Source organism: Manihot esculenta, chromosome 12, assembly GCF_001659605.2.
Source record: "Manihot esculenta cultivar AM560-2 chromosome 12, M.esculenta_v8, whole genome shotgun sequence".
In the NCBI taxonomy this organism is placed as follows: Eukaryota; Viridiplantae; Streptophyta; class Magnoliopsida; order Malpighiales; family Euphorbiaceae; genus Manihot; species Manihot esculenta.
The window spans coordinates 31,765,931-31,789,767 of record NC_035172.2 but is presented as its reverse complement, the minus strand read 5'-3'; the positions used below and the strand labels follow the sequence as shown (position 1 = coordinate 31,789,767).

The following is a 23,837-nucleotide window of genomic DNA, read 5'->3' as shown; positions in this document are numbered from 1 at the left end:
CATAAAATCTGACTTGAACATCAGAGGGTTTCCACCGGGCCATCCCTGGTAGACCCCTGACCGTTTTTCCTTATTTTGCAGGTCTTTTCATCGAATAAAACATTGAGAGACTCATTTGATGGACCCATATAATGGACAAAAAAGAAATCAGATCCATATAATATGGGGCGAGAGAAAGCCAGATCTATCAAATATAGAGCATGGGGAGATTTAGATTTATCACTCCCGATCATTCAGATTGAATTTTCCTTTTCTCTACCTTTTCAAAATATTTATGAAAAAAAAATTGTATGCCCATATTTCAACTACTCATGGCCTCCTTTTGTCCTTCCACATTATTAGGATTGTTGATGTTTGTTGTCTATATTTTTAGAGTCTAATGGATATACCAATAGCTTCCCTTAGGTTCTCATACCTTGTACCATGCTCCAATGGCTTTTTCCTTTAAGTTAAATATATAAATTGATCGGTTTACACACATTTATTATTAATTTTTTTATGTATAATTGTTATAAAAATCTAATTATACTCTTAATTTTTATAAAATACAATTACTTAACTATCAAAAATTCAGAATGTATATGACTCATACTTGTATTATAGAAAGTAAATAATTATACAATAATAAAAATATCATGATATAAATTAATTTTTTTTATATAAAAGTGAATGACTAAATTATGGGTGAACTTTGGAAATAATAGGGTTAAATTATGTATTTCATAAAATTGTAATTCTAATAAATATTTAGGATAAAATTATATTTTTTTTTTGAAAGCAAATCTACTGATTGTATTAATAAAATTTCATCAAACAAAGAGGGATATTATCCCAAACAGAGAGACGATTATACATAATAGATTTTCTAGCCAAAGTATAAATAGTTAGAGTAGTATTACGACGAATCCATCTAACAGAAATATCAGTTTTAAAGTCTAATAAATATCTATAATCATTCAAAATCAAAACCTGCATAAGATAATTTGGCAAAAATGCTCATCAAGTGTCTGTTTAAACCCCTGCATAAAATAATTTGACAAAGATGCTCCTCCTTCTTTATCATCTCTTGAGTATAAATCATTAAAATCTCCCAAACAAAATCACGGAAGAGACATTCTACGAGATAAAATTCAAAAAAGATTTCAAGATTGACGTCGTCGTTGCGATTCCAGAAACCCATAATAACTAGTAAACCTCCATTGAACATTACATTCCGAAACATTACCTTCCGAAACAACCGAATTAATAAAATTTGAAGAAAAGCCAACTATAGAAATAGACACATGACTCTTCCATATTAACGAAAGGTCTCCTCCCAATCCTTGTCTATTGACTGAGAAGCAACCATCAAAATGTAAAAAATTACGAAAAAATTTCATATGAGAACTAAGATGTTTTGTTTCTATCAAAAATAAAATGTCCGACTTATAACTAGTAACCAAATCCTTCAATGCATTAACTGTCATAACAAAAATTTGACAAAATTTTCCTTTCAAAGTAATTTTTTTGAGAGATTTACTATTTAGTTTTTGGATATTATTATTATTAACAAGTCAATTCTTATATTTTTAGAAATCTATTAAAACGTCCTTATCTTTTTTCTCCGTCAACCAAATAATCTTTCCGTTTTTTTCTGTTAAAAATAGATAAGGGATGAGAAAGAAAAATTTTAAAATCTAATTTTGCCCTCAAATAAAACCTCTTATTTAGTTATTAGATATTTCTATTATTAACAAGTCAGTCCCTATATTTTCAGAAATTTATTAAAACGTGTTTATCTTTTCTTATATCTATTAAAACATTCTTATTATTTCTTTCCGTCAATGAAGTAGTCTCTCCTCCTCCTCAAAAAAGAAGAAAAAAAAGAAGAAGAAGGAGAAGGAGAAGGAGAAGGAGAAGAAGAAAGAGAAGAAGGAGAAGAAGAAGAAGAAGGAGAAGAATAAAAAGAAAAATCGAAAAAAAAAAAGGAAAATCTAAAAAAATAAAAAGAAAAATCAAAGAAGAAGAAGAAGAAAAGAAACTAAAGAAGAATAAGAAAAAGAAAAAGAAGAACAATAGAAAAAGAATCGATGAAAAAGAAGAAGCACCAAGAGGAGAAAAAAAAAAGAGTAATTTAAGAAGCAGAAAAGAAACCAAAGAAGAATAAGAAAAAGAAAAACAATAGAAGAATAATCAATGAAGAAGAAGAAGAAGAATCTCTTTAAGAAAAAAAAGGGTAATTTAAGAAGTAGAAAAGAAACTAAAGAAGAATAAGAAAAAGAAAAAGAAAAAGAAGAACAATAGAAAAAGAATTAATGAAAAAGAAGAAGCACCGAGAGAAGAAAAAAATAAGGGTAATTTAAGAAGTAGAAAAGAAATTAAAGAAGAATAAGAAAAAGAAAAAGAAAAATAATAAAAAAAGAATCAATGAAGAAGAAAAATGACTTTCTCTTTCTCTTGAAAAGAAGAAGAATAATAAGAAAAATTGAAAAAAAAAATAATAAAAGAATAATAAAAAGAGAAGAAACCAAATAAGAAAAAGAAGAAGAAAAAAAAGAACAATAGAAAAATAACCAATGAAAAGGAAGAAGTTCGATGAGAAAAAACACAAAAAAAAGGTAATTTAAGGAGTAGAAAAGAGGCTAAAGAAAAATAATAAAAAAAAAATAGAAAAAGAGTCAATGAAGAAGAAGAAGCATCGGGAGGAAAAAAAAGAAAAAAAGGTAATTTAATTTTTTATTATATTTTTAACAATAAAAATTGAGAAAAGGATTATTTTATTAATTAAGAAAAAATATATTTTAATAAATTTTTAAAAGTATAAAAATTTATTTATTAACCGTAACGATATCCAGAACTAAATTATAAACTCCATAATGTTTTACCTAACAAGATTTTGAAGTTGCCATTCGCTGAGTTGGCGTACCACTACCTGTAACATACAGAAACCTTGAGAAACGCCTAAACCCTAATTATCTCTGGAAGTTCCCATTCCTTGACAACCATCACCATGGCTGAACTCAAGCTTTCTGAAAGCCGAGACCTGACCCGAATTGAGCGCATAGGCGCCCACTCCCACATCCGAGGACTTGGTCTTGACTCCGCCCTTGAACCCCGAGCAGTCTCGGAGGGCATGGTTGGCCAGACTGCAGCCAGAAAGGCCGCCGGCGTCATCCTACAGATGATAAAGGATGGGAAAATTGCCGGTCGAGCCGTACTTCTGGCGGGCCAACCGGGTACTGGAAAAACCGCAATTGCAATGGGCATGGCGAAATCGCTCGGCCTCGAGACGCCATTTGCTATGATATCTGGCAGCGAAATCTTCTCGCTGGAGATGTCTAAAACAGAAGCCCTAATGCAAGCCTTTCGAAAAGCAATCGGTGTGAGAATTAAAGAAGAAACCGAGTTAATCGAAGGCGAAGTCGTTGAAGTCCAAATCGATAGGCCAGCTGTAGCTGGTGCGGCGTCGAAGACAGGGAAATTGACACTAAAAACGACTGAAATGGAGACGGTTTATGATTTGGGGGCGAAGATGATAGAAGCGTTGGGGAAGGAAAAAGTTCAAAGTGGGGATGTAATTGCAATCGATAAGGCGTCCGGAAAAATTACAAAGCTCGGTAGGTCATTTTCACGGTCGAGGGACTACGATGCTATGGGGCCACAGGTGAAGTTTGTTCAATGCCCCGATGGTGAGCTGCAGAAGAGGAAAGAGGTGGTGCATTGTGTGACGCTTCACGAGATTGATGTCATCAACAGCAGGTGATTTTGTAATTTCTTTTATGACAATTTATGATTCTGAATTTAGCGTATGATACAAGGAATTAGATTTCAGAACTGTTTTAATTCCCTGTGAAAGAATAATAAGCATTTTGGCACTGTCTATGATTTTAGTTCCAATGTTCCATTGTCTAGTGGTAGCTTAATATCCATTTAGAAAAGAAAGAGAGCGACAAATAATAATTGATTCCACAGCTGTGTAGAATAGGGGTGCTAATTTGAATCTATCATATGGCATGAATCATCATATCACTTCTAAGAAATCTGCATACATTTAAACTAGTAAATTGGTTCCAAACTTGCAAGTTCTAGTCTTTAGCAATTGCCATTTGGGTTTATGTTTTTCATTGTTCTGTTTTTTTATTTTAATGCCTTTGCAGCTTAGTTGGAAGAACGTTGTATACTATTTTATTTTTGTTACTGCTTTCTGGTTGATTTACACCGTTAACAGGTTCTTGTTTTATTGTTGAGATCAATCCTTAGTGCTGAATCAGTAATGTGATGATGTCCATAATTGTAGGACAAATGTAGATCCCTGGTTTCCCTAAAATAGATACGTTGTTGAATTTCATCTTTATTGCAATGCAAGGTTAAAATTGATTCAAAGATTGCAAAGCATTCAAGCAATTTAAACCAGTAGCAGTACCAAATTGTTTATGGAGGTGTTTTTGTCCTAAGATTAGATTTAACTCATAATTTTCTAGATTGTGAGTTGAAACGATGTTGACAGAAGTACTGCCTGCTATCATGGTAAAGCAACACTTCCTGCCTTTGTTGTTCATCAAATATATTTATCGTATTTTTAGCTCAAACTTATGAGACAGAGATGGGATCTCTATGGTCAGCCAGATGAGATCTGATGAAAATTGAGAATTTAGATTTTCTCTCACATTTAACTAATGGATTGAAGCATCATTATTAACGTTCTGAGATACCTAAAAAGGAATTTGGGAATGACATAAATTGGCTAGAGAGTAGCAATTTCCTGTATGATTAATCACTATAATAGATTATTTTCTTCTGTGGAATCTCTCCTAACCAAGTTAAGTTTGTAGTCTATCCTAGTTACCTGATTATTTTTGTTCTTTTGTCCCAAAAAGTATATATCTTGGGGTTTTGAACAAGTGCAACTTATATTTAAATTTGTTTGGCATGTCTTTGCTATGTTCTGTTGCAGAAACCCTGCAGAGAACTTTGGAGGAATAGAGAAGAAATATAAGAGGATTGGAGATAGAGATCAAAGAACAGGAAGAGAGAGAATAGCACTGAGAGAAGGAAGAGATATTTCTTAATAACTCTTACAAGATTGCACTGTACAGAGTTATGTAGCTGCTAATAATGGCTTGTAACTAATTCTTCAGTAGATCTAGCATCTTCTACTTGTCAGAACAGCCTAATTTCTTGCCAATTACACTTACTGACTGAACTATTATTCTTCTATACAACTGATATCACCCTAAACCCAACCTACTCATTCCTCATATACCTTCAACTATATGTTACATTTTCTTTCATGTTGACTCTACAATTACCCCTGATTACTTTTGAAAGACTATTTTTTTTACCTTGGGGGGGCGGGCGTGAAGAGAGAGAGAGGGAGGTTCCAAATGAAGAGAGAAGGTGGTCGCAGAAGGGGCTAGCTTTTCCTTGTTCTTTCTGCTGATAGGCTTATCCATGGTTACTTCCCCCCCCCCTCCTCAACCACCCACGAAAAAAAGTTCCCAAATCTCAACTAAGTGGTGCAGGAAAATAGTGTTATGTTGTTAGGATTGACGGGAGATAGAAAGCAAATGTGCTTTAGTATAATCAATCAGCTTTAACATCTAGGAGTTGTCATTCTTCAAAGCTACCCCATTTAAAGGAGATATTTATCTCTTTTTCATTATTTACAATTTCACACCTAAATGAAATTCATTAATTACACTTGGATAAAGTCTTTAGATTTTAAAATTAATTCTCATCAAGGTCCAGACTGATGCTATCAATTTCTAAATTATATTCATTCAGCAAGTTGCTATGTTATTTAACGCATCTCATATGTGGCATAATTTGATGTTTCAACGCATCCATGTCCAAATTTTGCACGTCTTTATTCAGCTTCATATTTTAGATTTTGGGGATAACAATAAATAGATATGTGCATGTAATAGGTCTTGCGACTTTTGTTTGGTGGTCTTTTTCTTGGTAGTAACTACTTTCTCTTTCATTTTATAGAACACAAGGGTTTCTGGCTCTCTTCACTGGTGATACTGGTGAAATCCGTGCAGAAGTGAGAGAACAAATTGACACAAAGGTGGCAGAATGGAGGGAGGAAGGCAAGGCAGATATTGTGCCAGGTGTTCTCTTCATTGATGAGGTGCACATGCTGGATATTGAATGTTTCTCTTTCCTGAATCGTGCTCTTGAGAATGAAATGGCTCCAATATTAGTTGTTGCAACCAACAGAGGGATCACTGCAATTCGAGGCACAAATTACAAATCTCCACATGGGATTCCCATAGATCTCCTTGATCGGCTACTAATTATCACAACTCAGCCTTATACAAAGGACGAAATTAGCAAGATTGTTGACATTAGATGCCAAGAAGAAGAAGTGGAAATATCTGAAGAGGCAAAGGCTTTATTAACGCATATTGGAGTGGAAACGTCTTTGCGATATGCTATTAATCTCATTACTGCTGCTGCATTGGCATGCCATAGGCGCAAGGGAAAACTTGTAGAGAGTGAGGACGTCACTCGAGTTTACAATCTGTTTTTAGATGTGAAGAGATCAACACAATACTTGATGGAGTATCAGAACCAGTACATGTTTAATGAAGTACCAGTAGGGGATGGTGATGAAGATGATCCGAGTGCCATGCTTTCATGAGGGTAACTTTAGAAGACACTGTCATTGTGCGTATCACCTAATTTTTTGATGATGCATCAAGAACACGTAGATCGTGTACCATGATTTTAGGTTTCATAAGAACTGTGTCACCTGTTATTAGCTGGGGGATCTTTTTCATGTGCAAGTGATGAAATCTTTATTATTATTTTTTTTCTTATCTGCTTCAGGAATCAGATATTTGTATGACATTGACAAGCTTGCAATTGTGCCAATGTAGGATCATGATATCAGGAGCTGATATTTACACTGAAATGAATGCAGATTCCAGTATTCATTGTTTAAATCTGTGGTGAACCAAATAACGATAATATGCCACTGTTGTGAGATATCAAGCAGGCTCTAATGTTTTAAATTTAGATGCATGACGTGTAGGAAATGGACATGACTGAAACCGTTGAAGGACAGTATCAGGTAGAAATGTGAGATCACATTGTTTGATGAACTTGATGTCGGAATTTAGGTTATTCAACCACTTTGAGATTTTTTTTTAATTACAGAATGATTACAAATTTGCCATGTAGCCTATTCTGTTTGTTGAGTGGTTGCAGAATAATGGTCATGCATTCTCTTTTTGCCCGAGTCTAATATTTACTCGGATCATCCAGTATGCGTGTGCCTTTCGTGTATGACTCGAATGTTCTGTTTCTTTTTAATCTCTCAAATAAAATAAATATTTATTTTATTCCCATTCCTTTTCAGCTGATTTTTCTCTCATCTAAATAAGGTATAAGAAAATATAGATTTTTTTCCCATTACTGCCCTTGCCCTTTTATATATTTTCGCCATAAGTGTCCAATATTCAAGCATTCTATTTTTCTATTTTCGTCCATCTCCCAAATAAATAAATAAATAAATAAGACAAATTCTTTTCTTATTTTCCAGCACTATTTTTCCTTTTTTCTGAAAAAAATTTAAGAGAGATTTACAATTTAATACTTGAATACTGATATTATTAATAAGTTAGTCACTATATTTTCAAAAATCTATTAAAACGTTCTTATCTTTTTTTTCTATCAACAAATTAGTCTTTCCTTCTATTTTTACTGTTAAAAATATAATAAGAAACTAAATTACTACTCATCGATTTTTTTTCTTCTTTTTTAATTCTTCTTGTTTTTCTTCGTCGATTTTTCTTTTTATTCTTCTTTTTGAGACGATATTCTTTTACTTCATCATCATTTTTTTCTTCTCATTCATCTTCTTTTCCTTTTTCTTCTCTTTCATAATTTTTTTTAAAGAAAAAATAAAATTAAAAATAACTATTTCATTAACGGAAAAAAATAATAAAAATTATTTTAATAAATATAAAAAAATAAAAATATTTTAATAAATTTCTAAAAATATAAGCATAATAGCAATATTCAATGAGAAAATAAAAAATTTTATTTAAAAGTAAAATTAAATTTTAAAAATTTTTTTTTTTATCTTTTATTTATTTTTAATAAATAAAAAAAATATTTTATTGAAAAAAAACATTTTAATAAATTTTTAAAAATTAAAAATTAATTAATTAATTAATAATAATAATAAAAAAATTAAATAATAAATTTCTCAAAAATTAATTAGTTTCCTTCCTATTATATTATATTATGCACCATCCATATATAGCGTGCATAATAAGTTACAAAAATCCCAAAGTTTAGATCTGAGACGAATTATTTTAATATTTTTACAAAATTTATTATTATTATTATTATTATTTATATATTTCTGATCTCGGAAGAATCAAGAAGCTGATGCTTTACAGATTGCCAACTGTTTAGGGAACATAAGGATAACTTGCAACTCTGGCTTTAAAATTTTTAGGTTTCTTGGGCTTCATTTTTTCCCACTCTTTTACTTTTGTCGAAAGAGTGAACCCATTTAAACAATCGAGGAGGCATAAGTTGTGATTACTTGGTCGAATTGCAAGTCAAATTTTGGTATTATCCTTTTTTTTTTTTATCTTTTTGTGCTAGTGGAAATAAAATACATTCCAGCCCAAAAAGCTCCAAACCTAGCTGAAGAGGCTTATACGAGAAACAACACGAGCACAAAATATAAATCAAAGCTCAAGATAGGCTCCAATGATCTTCACTCCACAGCAACCCTAAGACTATTGGGCGAAATCTGATCCTAGTCACAACCCGACATCATGTGGAAGAGGGAAGCAGCAATACTTCCAGTGTGAAAGGCTGAGTTTTTTTTACCAATTTGGGATTAAGGAGAAGAAATTTTTATCAGTTTAAAATTAAAAAAATATATATATATTTATAGATTTAGGGTTTAATTTTCTATGTAACAGTCAGATTTTACTTTTGGTACTTTTTAAAAAAGAGTTAGAATTTTTTTTAAAAAATATATTGGCGAGCACAAACAGTGATAAATGACGCCAAGACTATATTTAATCTTTTTTACTTTTTTAATTATTAATATATTTATATTATTTTAATTTAATAATATTATTTATATTATATTTTTTATAATAATAAATACTTTTTATAATTTTTAATATATCAATATTTAATATATTTTATTTTTAATATTTAAATAAAAATTTACTAGTGTTATATAATTTTAGTATTATAAAAATAATTTAATGGTATCGTCTATATCTGTTTAGTAATAAAAATTTTTAATTAATTTTTGTAATATATTTTATTATTTTTAACCTATTAATATATTAATATTGTAATTAAATAATATTAGTAATTTGGTATACGTTTAATCACATAATAATATTATTTTATAACTCTAAAAATAATTATCAATTTAATTAGTATCGGTTATAGGAATATTAGTTTTAATATATTATCATAGTAACATTGTAATTAAATAGTATCAATTAAAAATTTAGTAATACGTAGTTATTATATTTTATATATTTTATTATTTTTAATATATAGGAATACTATAAAAGTTGATAGTAAAATAACTCATGGTGTACTTGCAATCATCCAAAATCACTCGCCCAACCAGCATTACAATTGCCATATAGAGTAGTAGCGGTGTGAGAAGGAAAGAAGAGACCATGAGTGATAGTAGTCTTTAAGTACTGCAAGATACGTTGAACAGTCACCCAATGATGAGTGGTGGGACAATGCATAAACTGACTAACCTTATTGACTGCATCGGAAATGTTCGTTCATGTGAATGTAAGATACTACAAGCCATCAATGACACTTTGAAAAAGAGTATCATCGTGGAAACATTTACTATATGCGAATGTCAATTTCTCACTAGGTGTGGATGGAGTGGAAATAGCACTGCATTGAGACATACCTGTTCATTTCAATAAGTCCGTAATATATTTAGATTGATGAAACAAAAGTCCATTAGAGCACCAAGCAGCCTCTATGCCAAGAAAGAAGTTCAACTTGCCCAAATTTCGTACTGCAACTTGACGAGGAGTGAATCAACAAGTTTCTGATTAGAGCCAATGATAACAATATCATCCATATATATGAGGCAAAACAACTTCTCGTGGGCATAGTTGAGGCAAAACAGAGCAATATCAAACTTGGAACCAACAAATCCAAGCTCTTGCAAGGCATCCATGAGACATTGATTCTACACTCTTGGCATTTGCTTAAGACCATAAATGGACTTCTCCAATCGACACACAAAATCAGGATGATTAGGATCAACATGGCTCGATGGATGAGTCATGAAAACAACTTCATCAAGCTGATAGACCAGTTATTAGCCACAACAACAGAAAAGAGTAAGCGGATTGTAGTGGACTCAACAACCAGGCTGAATGTATCTTCAAAATCAATTCCAGGTCTTTGATGAAAGTCCTTTGCCACCAAGTGGGTTTTATGTTGTTCAATAGTGTCATCCGCATGTCGTTTTGTCTTAAACACCCAATAACAACCAACAACATTTTGAGAGGGAGAAGGAGGTATAAGTTTCCAAGTGCCATTGAAATAAGAGCATTATAATCCTTGGACATAGCCTCACACCAATGAGCATGCTTGACAGCTTGAGCATAAGTTGTAGGCTCCAAAGCAAAAGACACAGAAGCATTAAAGGACTGGATATACTTTACCTTGAGATTACCAATTGGTGCTCTTGTCACCATGGGATGAGTACGACTAGGTGGGGAAGAAGATTGGCTCTTAGCAGGAACAGAGCCACGGTCAGAAGAAGTGGATGCATCAAATTCAGCAAGTAAACTAAGGACTTTGCCATGAAAAGCACGTGTAGTCGACCTAGAAGGTAGAGAGGATGATGGTAGGGATGTGTGGAGAGAAGATGGAGAGCATGGAGTAGTATACAAAGTGGGAAGAGGTGATTCTAATTTTGGTATGTTAGCCGCGGGAACAGGTATATTAGCTGTGGGCACGGGTAAGGTAGGCGTGGGCACAGGTAAGTCAGGCATGAGCACGGATAAGGCAGGCGTGGGTACGGGTAAGGGCAAATTGATTGTTAATGAGGAGTCAACCATGGATTTGGAAGTAGAAGTCGCATTACCAAGTGCCTAAAAAAGAAAAACAACTTCATAAAAAAGAACATGACGGGAGATAAAAAAAAATTATTCAAGGAAGGATCAAAGCACTTATGACCCTTATGAGCATGACTGTAACCCAAGAAAACATATGGTTTTGATTGAGGTTCCAACTTACTCTTTAAATATGGATGCAACCAATGATAACATGAATACCTAAAGATATAAAGAATACTATAATCAGGCTTGGTGGTAAACAAAACCTCATACGGAGTGCGATGATTCAGCAGCGGAGTGGGCAAGCAGTTAATGAGATAGACAGCAGTGTCAAAGGCATTGGTCCAAAAGCGGGGAGAAACAGAAGAATGATATAATAATGCATGACTAGTTTTAGAAATATGGCAATACTTTCGTTCAGTATAACCATTTTGTTCCAGTGTGTGAGGGCAAGAAATGCAATGAGTAATGCCATGTGTGCGCAAATAAGAAGTTAAAGGCTTGAAATTTTCCACCCCAATTAGCCTGAAATTGTTTAATTGACTGACCAAAATACTTTTCAACTAGAATACGAAATTGATGAAAGATATCCAACACATCATATTTTTATTTGAGAAAATAGATCCAAGAATACTTACTAATAATGAAAGTCATCAGTAGATATAATAGGAGTAGGGCCCCAAACATCTGAACAAATGAAGTCCAAAGGATTAGTAGCATGAAAACTTGAAATTGGAAAAGGTAACTTATGAATTTTGCTGACAGCATAAGCCTAACTTAGACTTATATTAGACTCAGAAACAACACCAGAAGACACTATTTTCCTAACAGTAGCAAAAGGGGTATGTCCCAAACATGCATCCCATATTTCTAAAGAAACAATTTTAGAATAGAAAGAAGATTTCGACAAAACACTAGAAGACAACTGAAGAGAATGTTGCATCCGAACAAGAGACGACTCCTCAGCAGTAGGGAAAACATAGAGACCAGTTTCATTCCAGCCTTGATAGAGTATGGACTTTGTTGTCAAATCCTTCACAAGAAACAAATCAGGAAAGAATCTCACAGAAATATTATTAGATTTCACAAAAGAACTGACTGATAATACATTTTGTGTAGCAGTGGGCACATATAAGATATTATCCAAAAGAAAACAATAATTCGAAGAGATAGGTAAACGAGAGCCATTACCAAGTGTCATTTCTTCATGTCCTTGATATTCAGAATAAATAGCAAGGTTATCAAGATTGACAATAAGGTGGTGCGAGATTCCATTATCCATAATCCATAACTGATTTTGTTGAGGGTGGTGCAAGCTAAATTGAAAACAGAATGAGTAACACGGTTGTAATTACCTGCCTTTGGGGAAGGACACGCGTGACACATGAACCAAACCTCCACAATTATAACATGTTATACTCGAAGCATCCACTGAACTTGGCTAGGTTGCAGTGGTATATGCTGGCAGAGTAGATAAAAGTGGTGGAGTAGAGGAAGCAAAACGAGGATCAGAAGTAGAAGAAGAGACTAGACCTCTACTGCGCCCATTGTAACATTCCAAAAATAAAATAATAATAATGATAATAAAAAAATAAAAATAAAAATAACAAAAAAAGAAAAGATAAATTAAAATTTAATTTAAAGACAAGTGGCTCAATATTAACCACTTAACTAAATTAATTTTGTAAATAAAAAAGAAAAGAAAAGAAAAGAAAAGAAAAAAAAAAGAGTGGAAGAGGCCATCTTCTTCCAAGAAAAAAAGAATCCCGTTCATTCATCCCCGTCTTTTTTCTAAAATTCTTCTTTTTAATTCTACTCCATTTTCTTCCAATTTTCCACCCAACTTGCTAGCCCATCTCATCCAAGTCCCTTCCCTAGTTAAAAATTCAAGGTAGGAGGTAGAATCAAGGAGAAAATTCAAGGTTGAGGGAGAGAGTGAATATTAACTAAATATTAGAAATTTAAAAGATATGCCAGGAGTTTTGATATACAAATGTTTCTTATAATTTTTATGTGAATATTTATGAAGAATATTGTATTAATATGATTTATTTGTTTATTTTTCATAAGGAAGAAGTGGAAGGAAAGAGTGGAAACTCTAAAGGGAAAGGAAAGGAATATTAGAAAATTTTAAGTTTGTGGAAGATTTTGGAAGGTTTAAGGTTTGTGGTCAACTTTATTTGAATAAATTCAATAATTGGTTAATTAGGTTTTATTTGAAAATTTTACTATCTTAGTAGAACTAGATCAAGTGAATAATATTTTAGTTATATAACATGACTAAAGTTTGAAGAAATAAATTTGATAAATAGAAAATTTTGAAATTAATATATAGTTTGAGCAAAACTCAAGTTATGGACCAAGTGAAATGTCTCTACTTTCTTTGATAGAGATGTAATTTGACTGAGATATAATAATAAAAAAAATAATTATTAATTTAAATAAGGAATACTATGTTAAACGTTGTAAATTAGTTAAATTAGGGTTGAAAAAAAGTTGTTGGATAGAAATAAAAATTAAAAGAAAAAGAAAAATGAGATATGGTATATCATGATAAATAGAAAAAATAATAGATTAGAAAAAAATTAATAATAATAAAAATAATAATAGTTAATTACTTAAGGATGAAATTATAAATTTGTAATTTATGTAGTTGAATTAAATTAATAGATTTATATGATATGACAATATTTAAAAGCAGAATTGTAATATGATAAACTATTACGGTTTAAATAATTGAAAGTTACACTTTATTGAAAATTTTTGTTCTCATGTTTAAATGTATAGATTATTTAAAGTCTGACCCTAGTAAGTTTGGTGAGAATTGTGAGCTAGTTTAAAGGTGTGACATGATATATACAAATCTTGCAGTACTGCACTACAGTTACACTGATTGGTATCCTACAGATACGGCTGATATACTCTACAGCTACAGTTATAGACTCTTTTGAGTCATATAATTATTTGACACTTTGTGCTCCACAAATATAGCTTCCTTATCTGACTTAACAGTCCCATTTAAATTTATAGGGGTCAAAAAGAAAATAAAAATAATAAATAAAAGTATTAAGAGTAAGAAAAAGAAAAAGAGTATGAAATTAAAATTTATATATATGTGTGAAATAATAATATGATTTAGAATTATTTCAAATTATTAGCTATACAGTTTATGGTCATTTGTTTGATTTATGGTTAATAAATGAATTTTGATTTAAATTTTTTATTTAAAAAAAAAAAGAAGTTGAGCACCACTAAGCAATTTGCTTAGCGCGTAGAAATTTATTTTTCCTCGCGCAGGTTGTAGATCCAATGAGCAGTAGATTAAGATCTGCATCAACCCAATCAGAGTTACATCATTAGCTATCTTGGGGTATATTTTGTAAATTTTATATAAAATTAATTTTGAAAATATGACATGTATATAAAGTTTTAGAGATAAAGTTGTATATTGTTTGAATTAGATATATTTGAAGATTTTAATTTTTGGTGTAAATATTTGTTATTAGTATAAGTTTTTGTGTTGAGATTAATGAGTTGAAATTGTAAAGTGTTGATCTGAGTTGAAATTGTGTTGATATTAAAAGAAGTTTAGGGGTTAAGGTTGAAGTTTATAGAAGTGTAATATTAGTATTCACAGGTGGAATTAAGCTCATATTTCAGGGATACTCTGCCGGATTTTCAATTAAAAAAAAAGGCCATGAATTACATGATATAAATTAAAGGAAAAATAAGAGAACCGTTACAAAATATAATGTATCCGGCTCGGTTAATTAAATGACCGGGTAGGGGTGTTACACCCATGATTCTGTCTGCGACCACTGTCGCACCCGCAGGTAAAGGTCTAAGGTTGATCGTAATGAGCTATAGGAGCGATAACAATAGGCTCATCCAATTGTAATTCATTAAGAAACATATCATACAGTGTGTCAAAAGAAATATCCTCCTGTCGAGCTTCAAGAGCTCGTGTAAAGGGTTGATATGTAGGTCCAAGACTGACTTTAATGAATTCAATCAAATCATCATCTAAAACAGAATGTTGTAACACAAGTTTATCAACAATTCCTTTTGCTTTTTGCACATATATTTCAATAAAGTACATATGTTTCAATAGAATTAGCTTCATGCTTCAAGGTATAATACTGCATTTTGAGTTCTTAAATTTTGGATTTAGAGGCGGTAGTATAGGAGATGACCAATTTGTCTCAAACCTCCTTAGTTGTTTCAATACCCACAATCTGTAGAAGAATGGACTCTAAAACAGAGGCAACAATCTAATTAAAGACTATCTGATCTTGACGAACCCATAGAGAATAGACATGATTAGATTGATTATCGGACAAGAACTTCACAGGAGCGGGTTGCGAGCCATCAATATGATGCTCAAGCGCACATCCATGTAGCATAGGTAAAAACTGTAATTTCCACAAGAGAAAATTATTTGGAGTTAATTTTAAAGGAATTTGATAGGTAAGATTGGGCATAGAAGAGAAATTCATTGATGGTGCTGAAAAAATCACCACAAGAGCATGAGAAAAAGAAGAAACAAAGGTGGATTGAGTCCTACTCATAGTGAAATGAAAAGAAAAAGAAGAAAGAGTTTTAGGCAGGTAGGGCTTTGATACCACAAAAGATTTTGATTAACCGTATATTTCATTAATTACAAAATTATATTTATACAACAGTTTTAGAGACAAAGCAGAAAAAAAAATTATAATTCTAATAAATGACTAATACAATTCTATACAAAATAGATGTATTGCTCTTTAAAACTTCCATATCATAAAATCTTTTCACAAAGAAGGATAATTTAGTAAGGGGATCGCAAGGCTTGAATACAATGGACTATATTGAAGATGTCTGATGGTGAATTCGCCTCTTGAATAGTTTGGATGACTAAAAGGGCTAAAGGAAGTTTCTCTTGTAAATTTTTATACACACTAGATAAGTACATTTATTTCATTTAAAACTAACATGTTATTTTAAATTAAAAAAAATATACATATTATTTAAAATATAATAAAATTTACATATTAATATGATATTCTAATTCATTGAATGTATGATTTATACATTTGAGCTTATACAAGAATTTTCGGTCTCCGTCCAGGCAAACCCTTTGGAAAACCCTGTCCTTGTCAATAAGATAGCTTTCCGACATGTCCAAAAGTCTGTTACCAGAGGCTGATCAGAGATAGCTGGACGCTTTTTTATAATCCAAGCAAGAGGTGGATCGGCAAAATCACGTGCTAGAGCATCATCGACCTATGTAATCGTTCAATAATAATTTAAAAGAAAAAAAAACTTTAATCTTTAAACAAAATTAAATTTTAACATAATTAATGAAATAATTAATGGATTAATCAATATTCTATAATCAAACATTTAAATTTTATATATTTATATGTTTATTCTGTTAAAATCGAAAATCCTTCGACTTTAAAATTTATTAAAAACAGAAAAATATTTTTTAATTTTAAAAAATCTTTAAAGAAAACCTCACCTTCTCCCTCTCCCTCCTACTCCCTTACTTCCCCCTACGTTAACAGCCTACCTGATTCTAATTCAATCGATTCTTCTATCTCCTTGCTTCAATGTCCATGTTCCTGATTTAGTCTTCTTCGGCGAGTGCTTCACCAGTCGGCCTGAGCGGACTGAGTCGTTCCAAGCACAGTGAGTGATGCGAGTCATGGAGCCTACTCGGTAGAGAAAATTAGTTTGATTAGTCTTAGCTACGGTGAGTTCGTTGGCTATAGTATAGCGGCGCAGTACAGGGACGCTGTGGATAGGGTGGTGGTGTGCTGTTCTGGGATTTGTATGGAAGAAAAGGATATAAGGGAAGGGGTTTTTACTATTTTGGATTTGGAAGAGGCTGCGAGTATTTTGGTGCCGCTGAAGCCAGATAAGCTGAGAAAGTTGGTGGATTATACGTTTTTTAGGCCGCCTCCTGTGGGATTGATCCCTGATTGCGTCTTCATTGATTTCATTGATGTAAGTGCTCTGAATTACTAAATTGTTATACTAAAATTTAAATATAAAAATATAATTTATTAAAAAAAGAAATTTAAATTTTTTTTAAACTGACGTCAAGGTTTTGTTAAACTAGGTCATGACTAGGGGAAACAACACAGCCTTTTTTATGAAAATGGAATAGTAATCAATCAGAAATCAGGTTGAAGACATAACACAATTGCAATGCAAACCTGTAAAAACTCTGAAAAAAAAAAAATCAAAGGTGCGTAGAAAGATTGATGGATTAATTTTAGGAAGATTTATAATTTAGTTCTTGGATATTGTCATTATTAACAAGTCAGTCTCTGTATTGTTAGAAATCTATTAAAACATCTTTATATTTTCTTTCCGTCAACGAAATAGTCCTTCAGTCTATTTTTGCCATTAAAAATATAGTAAAAGACTAAATTACCCCATTATTTTCCTCCTCTTCCTTCTTCCTTTTCTTCTTCATCAATTCTTCCTCCTTCCGCTTCTTCTTCTGCTTCTTCTTCTGCTTTTTTTTGCTTCTTTTTTCTTCTTTTTCTTCTTTTTCTTCTTTCTCTTTTTCTTCTTCTCCTTCTTCTCCTTCTTCTTCTTCTTCTTTTTCTTCTTTTTCTTTTTTTTTCTTCTTTTTCTTCTTTCTCTTCTTCTTCTCCTTCTTCTCCTTCTTCTTTTTCTTCTTCTTTTTCTTTTTTTTCTTCTTTCTCTTCTTCTTCTTCTTCTTCTTCTTCTTCTTTTAAGGAGGAGGAAAGAAAAGTTAGGGACTATTTCGTTGACAAAAAACAATAATAAGGACGTTTTAATATATTTCTAAAAATATAGGAAGTGAAGATTTCGTTGACAGAAAGAAACAATGAGGAGGAACTATTTTGTTGACGGAAAGAAACGATAAGGACGTTTTAATAGATATAAGAAAAGATATGGACTATTTTATTGATCGGAAAAAAATGATAAGGACATTTTAATATATATGAAAAAGATAAAAACGTTTTAATAGATTTTTGAAAATGTAAGGACTAACTTGTTAATAATAGCAATATTTTGAATAAATAGTTTTATTTGAGGGTAAAATTAGTTTTTAAAATTTTCTATCTCCTATTTTATCTAATTTTAACGGAAAAGAGTACGGAATGATTATTTCGTTGACGGAAAAGAAACATAAGGATGTTTTAATAGGTTTTTAAAAGTTACAGGAACTAACTTGTTAATAATGGCAATATTCAGATACTAAATTGTAAATCTCTCTTAACTTTATTATGAGAAATCAGTAAATTTGAAGTCAGCAAAACTAATTGAGTTACTTCTTTGAGTCAGAGCCTATATATGATTCTCTTGTAAATATGTTGGTCGTCAAATATGCATAGAAAAGATTGTAACGAGGTGCCCATGTTACTTTCTACGTAACATCGCCATATGGCTGAGACTGGCAATATGCCAATAAGTTGGTCCACAGCTGCCATAGCTCTTCAGCATTAAATACTCTGTCAGAAATTCTTACGATGTATACATTTCATCAATAAATATATAACATTATTAATTATGCTGCTCGAATTTTTTAATATGATTTTTTATGGATTGAATTATAGCTTTTAACTCGAAAAATTACATATTGCAATTCAAATGGGATAAATTAATCTACATGAAACTTTTAAAAAATATAGTAAAATTAGGGTTACGGAAAATTGTATTACACTTTTTCATTGTAATAAAATTTTATTTATATTTTATTCATAGATGTAGATTTTTTTAATATTTTTTTGTTTATACTACAATTGAAAAGATATATGTGCCTAAAATTGTATGATTGTTTTAATAGATTTATTACGTAAAATTATGATAAATCTTATATTTAAATTAATAATCTATTATTTATTGATTATGCACATGCATAAGAAATTTGTTTAATCTTGATGCCACCACCAGTTTGTTTGTAGATTTTGGACTTTATTAGTGAAAGATTTTTTTTTTCTTAACCTTGGTTCGTCATGAAGGCTCCATTCTGCTGTTGAAGAGAGTCTATTTTCAGTGACGTTGGTATTTCAAGACCACGGTGCTAGGTCTAATGATTTCCGCTTCCGCATGTCGTGTTTGACTGAATTTTATAATATCCTCTCCTTTGTGCTGCTGTGTGAATGGGTGGCACTATTTTGAAGGCTCTATTTTGTATTGCATGTTGTTTTTCTTCTTCTATTTTGTTTCTGTGCTGCTGGACTATGCCTCTCCTTTGCTAAATTTTTGTGTCTGTAGGAGTTTCGGTATTGCCATCAGTACTTGTTTTGCGATCCTTTTTCTATTTTGCTTGTTCCTTCTCCTTATACTGATTTTGGCAATGGTACAGGATGATTCGGCGTTAAAATCAGTATAAGCAGTGGTGTTTATAGTCTTATTTGCTTTTATCGGCTTAGAATTTTGTTTTTTATTTTGATTTGATTGGTTTATTTGAATATTTTTAGTCCTCTTATAATTAATCTTATGAATCTTTTCAAATGCTATACAATGAGCATTGATAAAATAATAATAATAAAAAAAAGCAGTACTTGCTGGTAAACCCATGAAAGAGTGACATGCATAAATGATCAAAGATATTAAATTTAAAAATAATTTTGGTATCATTTTGAAATTGTTTGCTTCCGCTAACAGTGTTAAAATAATGACAATTTTCAATAATTGAGAGAGTATTAGCGTTTAGCAGTTGATCCTTAATAAGAACAGAACTGGAATCTGCTCTAGCAACTGTTTTTGGACAGCAATGATGCCGCTCTCATGGGTCGCAAAAACCAACATAATTTATTCAACTCACATATTCCAAATAAACTTTAAAAGAAAAGAAAAAAAACATCATCATGTTTTCAAAATAAAGATTCACTAACATGTGGAGCATCATCCTTCAATCATGCACCACATCAAGCCCTAACTGGCTACTTTCTCAATTATCTTCTACATAAAGTTAAAGGAAAAAGATAAGTGACCTGCAGATTCCCATCTAAACTTCATGTTCTATCAATAAAGTATATAGCTGGCTGCTTGCATTGTGAGGCTTCATTCTTATATCAATATTTTTTTATCTTTCAATAAAAGAAAAAATCAATTCATCTCGAGATCCGCCGGAGAACGGGGAAGATAGTAGTAAATTTTAGGGAAAAAATATTATTTAGTCTATAAAAAAATTATTAATTTTAAAAAATATATTTAATGTTTATAATAATATAATTTTAGATGTTAATTATTATAAAAAATTAAAATATCATTAATATAAATAAATTTAATAACTATTAAATCTACTTTTAACTAAAATTTATGCAAAACTAATTAAAATGTATATACTAATTCAGATGTATGATTAGATCTAACGGCTGAAGGAAGTTCTCATCCTCACATAAACTCGAGCGAGTTCTTCATAGCTCCACTCAATGCTATCAACCAATGAATAAAGTTTCCAAATTTATAATGGGATGCTTCTGCCCCACCCATTTAAAACCCCACAAGATCACCATGTACAAATTCAGAAAGAAAATCTCTTACTTTCAACTAGAAAATTCACTTTTATCCAGCAAATTTTACCTTTTACCTCTGTGTTTTTCTTACAATTTTACCACGGACCATCGTCAGGGTAATCAAACGGCGTCTCCACCACCGTTTTGGTATCCCGCAAATCCGGACGCATAAACCCATAGTTTCTCAGAACCTGATTATCGGCGTAATTCAAGGCTCTCGTCATCGCGTTCCAGCAACTGTCTCCTTTGTAAAGCTCGTTGTGGTTGCCACTGCATGGCTGGCATCCCGTGAAATGCGTAATGAACGGCCTTCTCCAGCTCCCTTTAGCGTTACCTGCCTCGTTCAACTGCGACTCCCTAAACGCACCGTATTGCTCGCTCACTTTCTCTGCGTGTCTTCTCCTCAATTTCGGATTCTCCCTCTCCATTTCCATGTACTTCTCGGTGGCGTTATCGTACGTCTTAACTATCTCTAACCAGTAACCTTCGAAGTAGTACTCCCCTTCTAGATAAATCTTGTCCAGTAAACTTTTGTCTTTATATATCTGGTAAATCAGAGCCGTCTGATCGTCCGATCCCGGGAAAAGCTTGTCTTTGAATATGGAGCGTTGAATATGGCCCCACTTCACGTATTCTGGGCCTATGGGGCCCATTTGGGCCCAACTGTCCATGAAATCCATAGACCATTGACAGTTTCTGATCAGGAAAACACCGGCGTTCAAGGCAGTCCAGCTCTTCTCATCGTATATCAGATTCGCCCAGCCGTGGACCACCATGTTGTGGTTCTTGTAATCGTAACGCCGTAACGGGAGTTTGTATTCCATGTCGCTGAACATCGCGTCGGAATCCACCCACCAGATCCACTCTGCCCCCGGATGAGCCAGCATCGCCGCTTTCACCGCCGGCAGTTTCGCCCAGAAACTGTTCATTTTCGGGTGGAGCAGAACATTGTTGTAGAAGATATCGTACCCGTGGATTCTGCAGTAATCCACTTTATTCTTGAACAATCTTAACAAAAGATGATCGCCGATTGGATTCTTACACGGCTTCGGCTGCGATCCAGTCACCATCACCACTCGATCGCGAGCCCCGGCCGCGAACGAAGGGTGATATTTCAGCCACTCCTTTCTCTTCTCATCCCAGTCTTTAATACGGTGCTCGATAGAATATCTCAGCTCCGGATCGTCGTAGAATGTTCGATCAGGAGGGTCATATCGGAGGTTAACAGCCGGTTCTTCCTGTAAGCAACCTCGTGAATCGAAACCAAACCTGAGCTTTGAATCAGTGACCCTGGGCGGAAAACCACCGGCAATGTCAGGTCCGGCATAAGACCAAAGAGACCATACAAGCAAAAAAGCGAGCAAAGCACCGCCAAGATAGAGAAAAACATCACTGAAACAGGAAGAAGCTTTATTTCTTAAAGGGGATTTCGCCATTGGAGAGGATTGAGACTTGGAGAGCTCGGAAGCAATCATTTGAAGGAAGAGATTAAAGCTTAACCATGGAAAGCATACAGCGCAAGTCGTTTACTGAAATTAGCAAAGCGAGAGAGAGAATTAGAAGGTGTTTTATTAAAAGAGTGACAGAGAAGAGGGAGTGCCGTTTAAAACGAGATAAGGCATGAACTGCGGGAGAGTGGGGCCCTTACCGATATCGTTTCGAGTGTCGTTTTGTTAGAGTGACACGTTGACTTTACACGTGATAGAGATTACCGACACTTTTCAAAGAGCTAGATTTAGTCACAAACTTCCCCCTGTATAATCTCCGTCATTTGCGTTAATTTTGTCTCTTTCGCTTCTAATTTAGGGAAATTCTAAAATATTATCGAATGTAATATTTATTTATTTATTTATAAAAAATAATAATATAAATAAGTAAATTTAACAGAGTGCCCATATTCTATAGCCTATTCACATGATAAAAAAAATCAAACTTTTCACAATTGTAAATTTTTTTAAAATGGCAAATTTTAGTGCAATAGGGTCCATTTTGAAAACTTGAATAGAATAAAGTAATATAAGATGTAAATAAAGATTATTGATATAAAAAATTTAAATTTTTTTATTATTTTATAATTTAATTAAAATTTTTAAAAATTAATATAATATAATTTAAAATTTTTAAATTTTTTTTTGATTGGATATAAATATCACAACTTTAACCTTTTTCATATTTACTATTAATTTCTAATAAAAATTAGAATAAATCTAATATATGTTTTTTTTTTCAGCACAATAATCGTTCAATATAGATTACGTGTTGGCACTCGAGAACAGAGTCATACAGTAAGAATTTGATTAAAAAATATCTGATCCCACTGAAAGAAAATAAGATCTAAACACTTCAACTCTTAACTCTTTATCAAAATTCGTCCTTTCAATCACGGGACAAGACTCTACAAAAAGTTACCGTTAGAGAATATAATCTAGCAGATGATCACTAGCCGACACCAATCGAATTTTTAGAAAATGCGATAACTAACTCTATTTACTAACAATATAAAATCTACTGATCACATAGATCAAGGTATGCAATTCTAATACAACTACTCTTGAGTTCAAAATATTTCATTACATGACCTTCTCATCAACTTACTCACTTGAGTGTCGGAGTAGCTGCCGTAGGCGTCAACCATCTCACATTTATTTTTTTTGCAGATTGACCAATCGTAGTACAGTTTCGTTTCAATCACATCATTTTGTTCTGTTACCGAAAACTTCAATTGAATTTTTTCTATTCAATTAGAGTAGAAACTAGTCTCTTATTCCCATTCTCTTGAAAAGAAAACTTTCTTTTCTTCCTTTCTCGAAATGACTAACAATTCATGAGTTGCTGCCAAGGCTGCTACTAATAAGGGCGTAATCATTTCATCCATTTCTGGTAGTGAACTTATAGGGGCTATACAGGTAATTGCAGGGGAATCCAGTGATGGCAAGGAAAAAAATAAGCACATCGCAGAAGGTATCCTGTCAATGGAGCAGGAACCATAGGCTAAGTAGAAGGTAAAGTTCGAACCTACGGACAAAACAATAGGTTTCTTTCAAAATGATCCGCTAGTGTAATACCCGGCTAGACTCCGGTATCGGAATTCCTACCGTCCGGTGGAATCTTGGATGTCGGAAGCCTCTAGTAGGGTAAAACCATGTTTTTATAAAAATATTTTAATTTGTTTTATGATTTTAAGTATGAAATTAAATGAGTTTTTGCATGAAAAGTCCTTGGAGGAAAACTCAGGTTCGGCCGCCGAAAGTCAAGTTCGGCCGCCGAACATGCATGCGTT

At 32.4% G+C, this 23,837-nt stretch overlaps 2 protein-coding genes across 4 annotated transcripts; one reads left to right on the top strand and one right to left on the bottom strand.

Moving 5' to 3' along the window:
- Positions 1-2,848: 2,848 nt before the first annotated feature.
- Positions 2,849-7,334, top strand: LOC110628460 (ruvB-like 2). 3 transcript variants are annotated; one of them, XM_021775115.2, is made up of 3 exons: positions 2,849-3,738; positions 5,971-6,627; positions 6,864-7,334. In XM_021775115.2, exons 1-2 carry the CDS (start codon positions 2,990-2,992, stop codon positions 6,623-6,625), a joined length of 1,404 nt encoding a protein of 467 aa, XP_021630807.1. In that variant the 5' UTR covers positions 2,849-2,989; the 3' UTR covers positions 6,626-6,627; positions 6,864-7,334. The 3 variants fall into 3 exon arrangements, with proteins under 3 accessions (XP_021630807.1, XP_021630808.1, XP_021630806.1); XM_021775116.2 differs by having other exon boundaries at positions 6,814-7,334; XM_021775114.2 differs by lacking the exon at positions 6,864-7,334 and having other exon boundaries at positions 5,971-6,803.
- A 13,086-nt stretch (positions 7,335-20,420) lies between these two features.
- Positions 20,421-22,146, bottom strand: LOC110627299 (putative glycosyltransferase 7). Its single transcript, XM_021773561.2, has one exon. The coding sequence runs from the start codon at positions 22,030-22,032 to the stop codon at positions 20,653-20,655; it is 1,380 nt and encodes a 459-aa protein (XP_021629253.1). The 5' UTR covers positions 22,033-22,146; the 3' UTR covers positions 20,421-20,652.
- Between the last annotated feature and the right edge of the window lie 1,691 nt (positions 22,147-23,837).

Excerpts from the sequence above, each read along its gene's own strand:
- LOC110628460 (XM_021775115.2), top strand. The coding sequence starts at position 2,990 with ATGGCTGAACTCAAGCTTTCTGAAAGCCGAGACCTGACCCGAATTGAG. Across the intron at positions 3,739-5,970 it reads ATTGATGTCATCAACAGCAG|AACACAAGGGTTTCTGGCTC; the intron begins GTGATTTTGTAA and ends TTCATTTTATAG.
- LOC110627299 (XM_021773561.2), bottom strand. The coding sequence starts at position 22,032 with ATGATTGCTTCCGAGCTCTCCAAGTCTCAATCCTCTCCAATGGCGAAA.